The sequence below is a fragment of the Patiria miniata genome, unplaced genomic scaffold, assembly GCF_015706575.1.
Source record: "Patiria miniata isolate m_02_andy unplaced genomic scaffold, ASM1570657v1 HiC_scaffold_8, whole genome shotgun sequence".
NCBI classification, from domain to species: Eukaryota; Metazoa; Echinodermata; class Asteroidea; order Valvatida; family Asterinidae; genus Patiria; species Patiria miniata.
In genome coordinates, this window is record NW_024037075.1 from 1,424,882 (window position 1) to 1,439,136 (window position 14,255).

The following is a 14,255-nucleotide window of genomic DNA, read 5'->3' on the forward strand; positions in this document are numbered from 1 at the left end:
ACGCATAAACATTAATTTTATCATGCTGCCACCATTTCAGTCATGTTCCCTGTATCCAATAACAGTACTGAATGATAATGTTTGTAATGCAAGAAGGAACCAGAACTTTTTTCCTTCCAGCCTCGCTTTGGTTACGTTGATTTGAATGGGGAAAAAATCAATAATACCGAAGTCTTATATAGATAGATATTTAAAGGTGGCTGCTGAAATAAAACAGGTCTGTTTCGGGCAATTCAACTTGGTTTTCGCTTAATTAAATTCACAGGGAGTTTTTGCTCATATATTTCAAAGAAAGACAGACAGAAAGCAAGAGAACTGGCACGGAATATTGGTCGGAGCAAGCAGCTAGATTTATGATAAATAGTCCTAAAACCATGTTGCCTCGCGGTTAGTCACGAGATTATTCATTTTTTTTGCTAGAGTTGTTCCTCAACTAACAGCACAGTGCAGGCTGCATCATGATTTAACAATAGCACTACATTCTGCGGGGTGGAAACTGCGGGCCCTGAAAAAACGGTGAACCCGGAAATCCAGGGGAAAAACTCAGAAGGAGTTGTATGGGTATTAAAAAGCAGCTGTGTACATTATTGAGTTGGAAGCAACATGGCGGCCGGAGTGTGCAGTTGAACTGGCGACACGGTAATAGTTGCATTGCCATCGACGCGGCTTGGTGGCGAGTCAGCTTTGGAAGACAATAGATGCGTCAGTGGCTTTGTTTTTAGATTTGTATGAGTCATTGGACGGGACCGTTCAGGTAACACTTTCTGCTATTTACCATACATTACATAATCAAGATTTACAGAAGTAGCATAGTGGGGATTTTTACCTGTTAGTGTTAAAGTAACACTAACATTTATTACATAATACTACTACAAACTGGTTATTAAAGGGTGCAGCGCACTAAGTTGAGCTCCCAACGTTATTATAAGGGGTTAAAATTTTGCATGGTGAGAGACAGTTGTCTTTTTGTCTATTTATTAGTATCTCTAAACTAAATCTCAAAATAGTGCAATTTTTAACGAGTGCACGTTACTATAGTGTTCATCTAAAGTAAGTATAAACAATGGTAAGTAAACTATTAAATGGTAGGTAAACTAATGGTAAGTAAACTACTGCATGGGCACGTCGCGAGGGGGGGGCCGAGGGGGGCAAGGGGGGCGCTTGCCCCCCCCCCCCCGGAAAAGCCAAAAAAAAAAAAAAGAGAAAAAGAAAAGAGAAAAAAAGAAAAGAAAAAGAGGCGCGAAGTCACAGTGGTGTAAATTTAATGAGTTGGGGGGGGGTGCAAAATGTCCCTGCCTCCCTCTAAAACTGAGAAATCGAGAATATGTTGAGAAATACAGGAATTTTTTGGGAAAAAAATGTTTTGCACCCCCTCTAGAAAACATCCTGGCGACGCCCATGAACTAATGGTAAGTAAAATAATGGTAAGCAAAATAATGGTAAAATAATGGTGTAGGTCGTTTACTCTGGTTTTATAAGATGAAATGTATCACTTGCTCGTTATTGCTTTTAGTCTAATGTAAACTTTCCATTGGATTCAGTTTGCTGCAAATGAAAATATGAGTATTTTCGGAACCTTAAGCTCAATAATATGATGGAAAACCACACGCACGGTAAGAAAGGTGCAAGAAAGGTAGCTGTAAGGTGAATACATGTTGCTTTTATCAACTTTGGAAAAGTACTTCATCAAAACATTAATACGGAGTTACATTCTAAGTTTTTCTTTCAAAACGTGTATCAAAATGTATACAGCTTGGAATCGAACTGACCTTTTGTGGAGAACCTACTACAGTGTTTTTTTTCTCGAGAATGTTTTTTTCCCGATAATATAAATCAACCACGATGCGGGATTTTTCGTATAAAGCTCCCTGCGGAGTAATGACATAGCAGTCGGGGTTTCGGATTTGTGAGATTTCGATTTGGTTGAATGCTTTCACCGAGAAGACAGACTATACACCCGGGGCAATTAGTAAGTTTGCAGCTTTATTTGGCTGTATGGTACGTTCATTCTATTATTATGATGATGCTATTGTGTAGGAGAAGGACCAATACGTGCACGAAGGGGCTTGTAGGGGGCCAATTAAGTTTCCAAACTGTTTGTCTGAGTTGTGGCAGGGCACAGTATAAGATCTGCATTTAAGCTTCTTAAAAAAAATAATGCTACAACCAACCATATGTGTGTAGTCTGCGAAGTAGAAATGGTTAGGATTGACCCAAAGTGTTGACAATTCCTGGCAGTGGCGATTGTATTTTTTCAACAACAACAAAATACACAGAGCCAACCATCGTTGTTAAAAAGTATATTTTTTTTGCTGCGTGTTTGACTTAGACTTTTAACGGGGCTTTTTCTAGTGCAGACAATGACAAATACCAACACTCGAGTGATACCACTAGATACACTGTTGACATTTTATTGTTGATATTTATTTACAGGACGTGGCTTATCAGGTTCAGCGAGCGATAACATTATAAATTGCATCCTTTGGGAAATTATTGCAATAATATATTTATTGAATATCTCGCTCTGTACATACCACTGTCGATAAATACAGGTTCAATATGCCGCTACTTCTTGTTCATGTTTTTGAAATCACGATTCGTGCGATTGCGGAGGGACTTTAAAATACGAACTGCAGTGGCTTAACTGGGGGGGGGGGGGGGGGGGGGGGGGGCACGTGTCCCCCCAGTGTCCCCCCAGTGGATGTCCGTTCCCCCTCATGTCCCCATTAAACATCTTGAATTGAACAGAAATAAATATGTATCATTTGCCTTTAGTGTCCCCTTGAAAAAAATTGGTGCACCCCAAGTGCCCCCCCCCTAAGTTCAAACCTAGCTCCACCACTGATTACGAAGTCGTAGATACATAGAAAAGAAAGAAATTGAAAACAAACTGCCATGACGTTGTGACGTTCCGACGAATTCGATCTTGTTATTTATGAACCGAATCGATCTTTAGAAATTTAACTATAAATCCGTAAGTTTTTCATTTTTTTAATAGTAAATCGCCGGCCAGAAATGTCTGATTCAAACTGCTGATCCATACATCTGGTGCGCTTTAAAAAGAATTCGCCCAGATCGATCCTTCGTTGTAAATTCTAAAGAAAAACAATACCACCACCGGCAACACACACACACAAAACAAAAACAGAAACATTGACTTGTTTTTCTTTGACTGAAATCATTTTGATCTTAATCCAGGAAACTAGCGATTCCGCATCACTACAATAATTTCTAATCTTGCCTTTTCTCTTTTTCGACATTTCTTATTAAGCGATAAACGTCCACTCACGTGTGCAATCATGACGCAGTGGGGAGTGTTATACGATTTTCAGTTCGGTGCGAATCCCAATAATTTCCGCGTTTATTTTCGAGTGCTTCCCCGTTTTAATGGCCAATCAAAACTAAGTTGGACGGGCAATCGGTCAAAGTGGAAAACGCTGGCCTGCATAATTAGTTTACAGATACCAACACGAGCAGAGGGCGCATGCGTACAGTGCCTCGCTTGTACAGTGTAGATGTTCCTGTCCAAGAATTGGAGTGTCGACCATCTAAATCGGAAAATATACATGAGTTTATGCTTGATCAGGGACTCACACATAAGATATCGAACGAAATTTGCGCCGCCATCCGATGCATCTTGAAGATCAACTGCCTTGCAAAATGCCGAGCAGATTATCCAGATTTGTTTGGCCAAGCACTGCAAGATTGGTCAGCCTGCTAGTCAATTTCGAAGCTGGAGGTCGTGAGTTCAAATCCGATCCGAGCGAGCTGTTTATAACCGTAATTATAAAGCGCCTTTTCCAAAGGATACAAAGCACTAGGGTAAAATGCGAATAAAGTCAGGTAAATTAAAGGAAGCTTGTATATGAAAAAATGAGACCCATTATGCAGCACTTTTTGCTAGGTGCTGCGGCGCATATTGCAGCCACTGCCAGAAACACCGGGGCAAACCCCTTCTCTTAGCGACAAGTGTTAATGGGTTCTTTAACGTGCATTACATAACACACGGGACCTACGGCTGTCCCATATAAAGGAGAAAGTAGTAATGGTATTAAAGTGCCTTGTTCAAGAGCACAAGCACCATGTTCCCACGGTCAGGATTCGAACCCATGTACCACGGCACAAGAGTCGAATACCATAACCACTGGACCACAACGCCACATAATCAGTAACGTTGTTACAAGAAACCAGTACAGCTGTCTGTACATTCTTGTACGCGTGACAACGCTCGTATGTGTTGAATGAAAATTTAATCAAAGGATTAGACTTTTCTTTTCTTGTTGAACAACTGCTCTTAGACTGCTTCTTAAAGAAGTTGTTACTGCTTTCTTCACAGTAACCTGACTTACTCTCTCCGGGAAGATGTTCTCCTCAGATGGTAGAGGCTGGGGTTATGACCAGGATGAGGAGGTTATTGGCGCGATGGGATGCCATCTGACCTGGATGGATCTCCATGGTATTGACAGGAGGACCCTGACACGGGAGAAGGAACTGTTGGAAGGGAAAGAGGTTGACTTCCAGACCAGACCTTCCCTCTGGCTCTCCGTGACCAATCTCCTTGGCTTCGTCTACTACTCCCTAGGGATGATCCAAGAGGCTGAGGAGAAGTTTGAAGAGGTGCTGACCAAGGATGCCAACAACATGAATGCTGTGGGGAATCTGATGGTCATCTACAGGAGGCAGTCCCGGATGACGCAGTACAGAGCTAGCTTGAAGATCCTCCGGGAGCTACTGGCCAAGAGGGATGCCCTCCACCTTGCTCGGTCTTACGCTGACCGGGCCTTCGCCCTCCGTAACTTTCAGGAGCACCGGAGATGCTTCACATACCTGTCGCACATCAGTAAAGCAGTGCAGTGTGCTGAGGGGGCGGTGACAACTCCCGAGAGAGCCGAGTGGATGTACGACTATGGCCTGGCACTGCACCGGCGGTACATGCAGATGCTGGACAGTGGAGTGGTCCAGGAAGAGAGAGAAGCCGAACAAGGGATGCGGGAGGTTGTAGAATGCTTTCATCGAGTGACCGGGATAGAGGGAGTGAGCTTGGATCTCCAAGGACTGTCCTGGGTTTATATAGGCACCCTTCTCTCGGCTTGTCCTGGAAAAACACTGGCAGATGCTCTGGAAGACGATACCTGTACCTTCACGGCCACCGATTGCTTCGCAAAAGCTCTAGATCTTCAGCCAGACAATGCTGAAGTCCTGGGAAACATCGGAGCTCAGTTCATGGAACTCAAGATGTATGATCGGGCAAAGGAGCTTCTAGACAGAAGCCTACTCAAGAAGGAGTCTTGGCTCGCATTCAGGGGCCGTGCTTTGGTATCCATGAAGATGTACGAAGACCAAGACCTCCAGACTCAACTCTCGAAAGACAAGTTGGATGGACTCTTGCAAGGAGCTCTCTCTGATTTATCTCGGGCAGTGGAATTAAAGGAGACCCATGCTGACTTCTCCGACCTGGGTTATGTCTACTTTTTGTTGAAGCAGCCATACAAAGCTCTTCGGTACTTCAGCAACGCCATCAAGAGCGACCAGGATGACAACTTTGATCCTTCGCTGACCCACGAGCGCTGGGCCAAGTGCCTGACATCTCTTGGAGAGGAGGAAGGCGCCGCCATGCAGTCCAGGCAGAAAGAGAAGTCACGTGGGAGGATGAGGGAGCAGGCAACTGCTCTCGAGGAAGCCTGGCGGCACCGTCACGGCGTCAACTGCCAGGGATTTGAGTGCGACTTGGCCCGCTTTGACTACTGCGCCGAGGACCGGCCGGGCTACGCAAACGTTCTTGGGGATGATTCTCCCACACCGGATGTGGTACGCTACGTTAGTCGCAACCAGGGCGCCTTTAAGTATGACTTCTTCATCAGCTTCTCTCACATCGACCACAAGTGGACAGTAGCACTGGTCAAGCGGCTGGAAAAGGAGTTTAACGTCAGAGGGAACATCAGATACAGAGATTATCAGCTTGGGGCAGCCATTGCAGAGAACATTGCAGAGTCTGTGACAAACTCTTACCGCACTTTGATCATCATGACTCCTGACTCCCTCAGAGATCAGTGGTGTCGATACGAAGTAAGCAAAGTTTGATTAATTTTCCATTTCATTTGCCCGTCTTCAGTTTTGCAGGTACTAAAATGACAATGACATTTTGTGTTGGAGGTGCGCAATGGAAGATGAACATCATCTGATTAGACACATTTGATGTCTAATCGTTGTGGTACGCCCAGTAACTGGCTAGACATGCTGTGATCTGTTTTTGACAAATTGCCTCGAGGTCATGTAAGCAATGCAAATACAGACTTCTGAATTCAGCTCTCAATCTGTATAACCCCTGTATCTTCCACCAATTTTCTCCTTGCTTTCCATCCTTAAAATTTTTAACTAGGGACCTCAATTGATCAATTTCTTTAAAATCTGTACATCTGCTTCAGGTTCAGCGGGCTCACATGACGAACCTGCAGCGGCCCTGCGTCGTACCCATCATGCTTCGCCCCTGCCTCGTGCCCAGGGAGCTGGAGCACCTGACTTTCATCAGGTGCCAGAAGGGGCAGTTCAAGGCCGAGGACTGGTACCGTCTCGGCCAATCACTTTGCCAGTTTAGCCAGGATGTACAACCTCATTGGCCGGAGAGACGTGGAGATGACACAGACACGCGCTGATTGGCCAATCACAGATGAGAATTACAGATGGTGTCATCTGAACGTATTACTGATTGGTTGCAGTGGCACATATCTGATTTCATTTTTATTCGCTGTGAATCCAGTTATCTTAAGGCTTGGGGAAAACAAAAGGATTTTTTTCCCCTCTAGTTTGGGGCTTTTGAAGCCTTTAAAATGAGAGATGTCTGATTTGGGCAAGGGGCAAACCTCAGTTAGGTGGATGCGTCCATTTTTTTAACCAGTTGCGCCCTTTGCCTGCTGTAAAAAATAAAAACGGGCAAAACAAAGCAAAAACTACACATAGGAATGCAAATGATTGATTTAGCTGTTTTGAAAAGCACTTGAATATTGTTTCATGCTACAACTGATCTACAAAACTTATTTGTTGTTGAAAATACACTTCGATTTTCACAGCTAATTCTATTTATTAACCCACCACATAATCATTTGTGTAGTTCACAGAAATATTGCCATAATTTTTAAACGTTTATACACACAATGGTACATGTAGCAATGACAATAACATACTAAAGTTAATGAATTTACTCTCAATAGCTATATCTTGTATAAAATATGTTTAATCTTTAAATAATTCAACTGAGTTGTATTTAAACACACCACTGCCATCTAAGAGGGAATCTGTGGTAATTTCAATTTAGACGTAATGAATTCACAAAAATGAAACTCGCGTCTATCCCACCGAAATAAAATTACTGCCCTCAAAGATGGCTGCCATGCATGTGCCTTATTCACGAGTCGGCCATATTGAATTGGAAGTGAGGTTAAATCTTAATTTTTGGAATTTGCGAAGAGAAATGAAAGCATGAAAGCATGTTGATTTCTAATTAATTCCAGTCTGCTTCAGTAATTTTAAATTTGTAATTAAAAATTCTCTAATGTTTAAAGCCAGATTAAAAAAAAAAGACAGTAAAATAATTCTGCATTGTGCCTGCATAAATAGTCTGGCGCCATCCCATTGAACAGTTAACACTTAATGAAATAGGTTCAGGGAACTCGACAAAAATGGCCAACTCGTGAATAAGGCCCATACAGCCCTTTCCCCTCATAAATTTAACATTAGAGTCATAATGTATCAATATAAATGCAAGCACTGACGCTACGAAACAAATATGTAATTTTCCGAAACAACTATGGTACAGTGCTACAAAATGAATTAAGTCAAACACATCAATTGTGAAGTTCTTTGAACTTTGATCCCTTGGTTTGATATCGAAGCCTGGATCAGTAAGCCAGGCATGACGTTGTCATGGTACCTACCCCATATTTACCCTCACAGAGTGAAGGGAAACTGTAAATCATATAAGATATAGTATCCAGTCTGCGTGGTTTTGACTGGAAGAAATTACACGTGAATTAAATAATGTTACTTTTGAGTGTCAAAAATTTGAAACCTGATAATTCTGTGCAGTGTTATGCTGCAAATTTACATAGCATCTAAAATTGAGCTTATATCGACATTGGGGGTTTTTGCCAAAATTAAAATGGCTGAACAGTACACAATCACATTATAGACAAGCCAGCTAACTAATTTTGGAATTTGGCAATATACATGTATCTGAAGGGGACTTGCGAATATCACAGAATTTAACAGTTAAACAAAACTGTACCTACTACCAATCTTTAAAAACTTTCAGGAAAAGTAAAAGTGATTTCCAATCGAAAAGCGAAAAAGAAAGCCACTTCCTCATACACCACTTATCCAATCAAATCCGATCTCCAACGAGTTCCTGCTTCCTGTCCCGTACACCTCTCATGTGTGTGGCTCTATGGGTGACCCCTGACCTAAGGAGGCCACCCTTGACCTCCAAGACATACCGGGAGACTTTGGGAATGTCTAGGGGAACCACCACTGGTGCAAATACAGAACATTATCAGGAAGTTCCAAAATGAGGTTTTTTTTCGAGAAGTTTCAACTGCATTTCACAGTTTGTATACAGATGCTTTAACTTGCGTATACCTTTTCAATACATGCATGTAGTTGTAAAAACAATCAGATTTTAAGAGTTGATCTTCTGGAATTTTTCTTAAAGAATTAGTTTCTGGTTTTGTAATCTTTCTCCGCAAATTTCACAATGTGACATTATGATATAAGAATTATATCATATATCATGTATTTACACACAGTTTTAGAAATGCAGAAAACCTGTAATTCTTAAAACAAAACAATTAAGCAATGTAGCTCATTCTACCAACATTTAGAATTTAGGGTTCTTCTAACCAACAGATATTTTTTTTTCTGTTAACCAGTTCGCGCCGGGATTATTTTGACAAGAACAGAACGAGGCGCAGCATTAATTTTCACTCGACCTCAAGCCAGGCGGGTTGAAGCCATCACCCTCGGGCAGCACACTCATATTTCCGGCCTCGCTCGCTGCGAGCGGGTCACTGACAGATTTTTCCAGTCTCGCTCCCTGCGAGTTTATCTGTCATCCGTTCTGAATACTGCAAAACATTTGCGGGTATACACTTCATTCAGCGCGAACTGGTTAAGGCTTTTTCCACTATCCGGTGACCACTTTCTAGCTTAAATACATTCACTTGGACAACTTTATTTTGAAAATCATAATTTTACTGGAAAAAATTATCCTAATGACAACTTCTGCTTCCAAGATTTTAAGCTGATGGCACTAATCCAAACTTGAAGTTAAAAATACACTTCCCCTGACCTTCAGAAAATACAATAATGCTGGAGAACTGTACTGTTTGATAAACATCTGTGTTTTATTATGGCTTGCTCTATTCTTAAAAAAAAGGGAATTGGAATGTTGGACACCCACTGGCTCAATAAATAATTCTTCTCACTGATCTCCCTCTGACAATTAATGGTCTCTCCCAAAGTACAATGGAATGTGCATGTTATTTGGCCTATTCCATTTCCGGCAGGATGTAGGAAATGTCGTCCCAGGGATGTCTGTACAGGCCTTGCTTCAGACGCTTCTGGTCCAAAAAGTGTCCTTAAAATAAAAAATAAATAAAATGGTATTTCATATTTTAAAGTTCGCATGAACTTTTTGAAAGAAATAAATGGGTCGCCAAAAGGGGACTTTTTTGAGGGGCTTCAATACAAGTTAAAAAGTAATCGAGTTCTAGACAAACAAATTCAATACAAGTGATAAAAAGGAATCAAGTTATAAACAAAGGGGGGTTGGATAGGGGATTCCCAGGTTTGTTGGGGGTAAACAAACAGGGGTTGGATAGGGGATTCCCAGGTTTATTGGGTGCCAAAGGTCGGCACATGGACTGGTTCCTAGTCCCTCCATTGTTATTCAGACTTGGGATACATATAAGGGATGGAACCAGTCTGCAGATAACCTCAGACAGTGCAAGATTTGTGCAACCTCGTCACCAGGGTGTCGAGCAGTACGCGCCCATCACTACCTGCTCTCTCACCCTGGTATTAGATCATTTACATGTGCAAGATTTTTGAACACGTATGCAAATGAGGAATAGTATGGTGCCTGCATGTGCGTTACATTAGCGTTTGTTTTTGTATGCGGGGTCTTGGGTAAAAACAGGGTCAATTCGTCCAGCGCGAGCATGCATGCGTGAGTTACAAAAACACAATTTATTTTATTAAACTGTTACGATCTTATTGAGACAACATGCTGTATCACATTTCATATTAATATCAACAAATTGGGAAGGAAATAAGTATTTTCGAGAAGGCGTGGATGACTGATCGCAAAAACACGTACTGCATGTTGTGAATAACAACACCAAGTACACGATAAAAATCCATTACTAGCCAATTGCGGTATCGAATCAGGATACAGGAAGAGAGTTTCCTATCCAGGGCTTACTATTGGAAGTGTGGTTGGAAATACAGTAAGCACTGGGGACGAGGTTGCAGTTTGTGTGGCAATCTTGCGGGAACTGAATTTTTATTTGAAAGGGGAATCGGGGAAATTCAACTGGGCAAAATTTGATATCTTTGTTGACAAATGAAAAATAGTGAAAGGAGTCGGCTGTTGATCGGCTGTTGCCTGAATATATATAAACCTCACTGGAAATTAAATCTGATGTTCAAGTTGTTGATAGTGGAACCAGTTGTATCGTATATTGGGGTTTGCTCGGGGAAAATCCCCAGAGCAGACACAATGGGAGCTAATTCGTAGGTGAAAAAAGGAAAGAGTAAATGACTAAGGTGCCAAATTTGTAGTGAAATAAAAAGTGTTGCTATGAAAGTATAACAAGATAATGGAAAAGATGTAATCTTTATACCAACATTATCCATATGTGGTACTACAGGGCTAATTTTAAAAAAAATGTAAAAAAAAAAATTAAGAAAACTCTAAACTTTTTCCTTACACAAATATCATGAATCATGGGTTATGTTGGCCACATGAGCAATTACATAAATGTTAATGCATCGACAGCCTAGCTAAAACATATAGTTAATTTTGGTTGAGTGGAAAAACTCTGACATTTTTTTCTGGCTGACACAAATTTTCCCCAAATACGGGTCGTGCGGTTCCACTACTTTTTAAGAGCTCCCTTTAAACGGTTCATGATATGAATTTTCTTAGGAACATATTTTGTGTACAGTTTTACTCCCGTAAATGTCGGAAAACTATTTTTGACATCTCTTTTTGGTATTAAAATTTTATGAAAAAGTGCACTTCTTTAAACATTTAGAAATTGTCCTTGCTTTTTCCGGACAACTGAGGGAGCTGTTGCTGTGATGTCATTTCAGGAAGACACTGTCCAGTTCAGGGGTTTTCCGGTCAAATTGTGAGCCCAAAAATATGCTCATTGAAACGAAAACATTAAAGTTTGCTTATTGGCTTACTGCCATGTACTGACACAACAATGAATCACCAAAGAAAAGAAAATGTACGACAGCAAAATATCCAAAAGTCAGGCAACTTTTGGTGCTGAAATAGCTGTAACAGTGAGGTTTCTAACTGAAATGGCATCACACTTTTGCTCATGAATATGGCAATTAACATGAGCAAAAAAACCAAACAAAACAAAAAGGCACCGAAATACTCTTGAAAATGGCAAAATGAAAATTGAAAATAAGGTTAAAGGTACACAAGGTCCTGGAACAGCCCAATTGGAAAGAACATTTAAAAGTAGGATATAGACATCCACACAACTATCCTTTCAAAACTGGGCGTTTTTGTGTTATTCCTGTATTATTGCGTGCGAAAACGAATTTAGGGGTCCACTTTTGCGACCCCATAAATTCGAGCTGTTTGGATGCTAGTTGTGATTTCATTCGTTAAGTGTTCGCCTTTTGTGGACGTTGAAGAAACCACTCTTTTGCATTGGTGATTGGCCACCGCTGTTCCCGAGACACACAACGTGTATATCGTACACTGAGAACGACACGAAAAACATATTCGTACTCCGTCATGTCCGATGTAAACAAGCGGGTTTTTTTTTCATCTTTTCTCGGGAACGGTAAGACATTAGGTTGGTTTCCTTTAAACGAATGGTTATTTGACTATTGTTAAATGTGCATGCACAAAGTCTCATCTTATACTGATTTGAAACTTTCCAGACTATCCCCAAAATGCATGTTATTTTTGTTTGCCTGCACAAGTACATGTGAACCTCCCCACCGTGTGCAATCGGCAGAGGCTCTATTGTTGTGCGCAGCATTATGTTCAACGTACACAACAATGCTTACAATAAACGTTCATGACCTCAAGTTCATTTACGCCCTTCATTTACGATGTTCGCAATAGGCTAGGTAAACAATCCAAAAACATGAAATTTTTGGGGATTTCAGGGCTTGGTGCCCCTTTTAATGGGACACAAAGGTGCATTTTCAAGGATTCCATTGAAAAAAATTACATTGCATGAGCCTTTTAACACGTTTGTCCCTGCACCGCCCCAAGGTGCCCTGTCTGTTACTCCTTATACCGCCCTCAAATGCCCCGGCAGTCTATCTCTCAGTTAAAGGGAAAATACAACGTTTGCAAACATCAAAAAATAAAACTACCAAATCATTTTGAAATACCTTGCTGGACTGTTAGTGAATGACAGTGTAAAGCATCCTGTAAAATCATGGCACCTGGTATACTGTCATTTTCAAGAAAAGTGGTATTTTTGTAACAATTTCCAATGCTGGTCGGCCGATCAGCGTTGGAAAAAAACTGGCTTTTTTTCAAATACTGGCCCCAATTGACCATCTCACTTGTTTGCAATCGATTACACACCTATGAACGGGTACAAGCCAGCTAGACTGGTTCCCTGACCTTACAATTCCCCAATGTATGTATAACTGCTCTGTTTCTTCTTATATGGAGTCAGGGAACCAGACTACAGGAAAACTAGAACGGCGAAGCCGCCATGGCTCGCTGTCCAAGGCAGGAAGGGAGGCTGAAGGTAGGGTTGGGGATGGGCATGATGGAAGGGGATCAGGATTCTAGGTGTAGGGGTCAGTTTTTAAATGTCAACATAAAAAGTTAACAGATTACCTAATAAATACATGTGTATATAGGTTAGCCGTCACTGTATTATGGGGGAGTTTTCCATTGTTAGGGTAATTAGGACCCAGTTGTGGATTTTTGCAGCCCCAACAGTGTCTTCTGCTCCCCATACTTGTATTACCCTGGGAAAAATCTTGTGTAGTCGCCACAAATGCAGAACAAGAATGGGTATACATGTACATGTAGACACAGCACCATCACCACCTCCCCCAAACCTTACCCATCCCAAAACCTTACCCCATCCCCAACCCGCCCCCTCCCCCTCCCCCACCCAACCCCCTACCCACACCCATTCCATCCTCCCCTAACCATCCCCACCCTATCACCTACGCATCCCAACCCCACCCAAACTCCAATCTCTATCTCCTTCCCCCTCCCCTGACCCGTACCCTCCCCAACCCCAAACACCCACCTACACCTACCCTATCTTCCCCTATCTGTCCTTACCCACCCTACACATCCCCACCCTAACCCTTACTCAAATTCCAATATCCCGCCCACCCCATTCCCCCACCCATACATCCCCACCTGACCCCATGCAACCCCTACTCTGATCCCTATATATTGCCCCCTCCCCTTATCCAACCCCTACAACAACCCATCCCTACCCATCCCTACACATCCCCAACCCAACCCCTACTCCGATCCTATATCCCGCCCCCTGCCCAACCCCCTCCTAACCCAACCCTACATCCATGCCCATCCTCTCCCTACCTGTGCCACCCCACCCCTACAAGTTCCCACCCCACCCCTACAAATCCCCACCCCACCCAAACCCAGTATTCCAACCCCTCTCCCCACCCCACCCCAACCCACCCCGCCCCACCAATCCTAGCTCCCCTACTCATCCTACTCACACAAACCCTAACTCCAACCCCTATCCCCCAACCCACCCAACCCTCCCCTTCCCCATCCCTACTCCAACCCCATAAACTAAAAGATCAAACCAGAAGATCATGCACATCCCCAAAATGCATAGTGTACATGTACATGTTATACCGGTATACACACATGTACATGTTATACCAGTATACATGTACATGTAACAATTAAAAACTTTAACATTTCCTTGAATTAAAGTTCCTCAATAAAATCATAAAATTTACTGCAATGATATCAACCTAACTGAAGTTATAGGCCT

At 42.1% G+C, this 14,255-nt stretch overlaps 2 protein-coding genes across 3 annotated transcripts in view; one reads left to right on the top strand and one right to left on the bottom strand.

Moving 5' to 3' along the window:
• The first annotated feature begins 355 nt into the window (after nucleotides 1–355).
• On the top strand, nucleotides 356–6,856 carry LOC119719073. Its single transcript, XM_038188375.1, has 3 exons — nucleotides 356–754; nucleotides 4,337–6,066; nucleotides 6,426–6,856. Exons 2-3 carry the CDS (start codon nucleotides 4,363–4,365, stop codon nucleotides 6,651–6,653), a joined length of 1,932 nt encoding a protein of 643 aa, XP_038044303.1. The 5' UTR covers nucleotides 356–754; nucleotides 4,337–4,362; the 3' UTR covers nucleotides 6,654–6,856.
• A 197-nt stretch (nucleotides 6,857–7,053) lies between these two features.
• Nucleotides 7,054–14,255, bottom strand: part of LOC119719074 (ATP-citrate synthase-like) — a 38,123-nt gene continuing 30,921 nt past the window's right edge. For both annotated transcript variants that reach the window (XM_038188377.1, XM_038188376.1), the window contains one exon: nucleotides 7,054–9,628. In XM_038188377.1, the coding sequence (XP_038044305.1) occupies nucleotides 9,540–9,628 (89 nt within the window). In that variant the 3' untranslated portion in view covers nucleotides 7,054–9,539. The remainder of the gene's footprint in view (nucleotides 9,629–14,255) is intronic.

Excerpts from the sequence above, each read along its gene's own strand:
- LOC119719073 (XM_038188375.1), top strand. The coding sequence starts at position 4,363 with ATGTTCTCCTCAGATGGTAGAGGCTGGGGTTATGACCAGGATGAGGAG. Across the intron at positions 6,067-6,425 it reads ATCAGTGGTGTCGATACGAA|GTTCAGCGGGCTCACATGAC; the intron begins GTAAGCAAAGTT and ends CATCTGCTTCAG.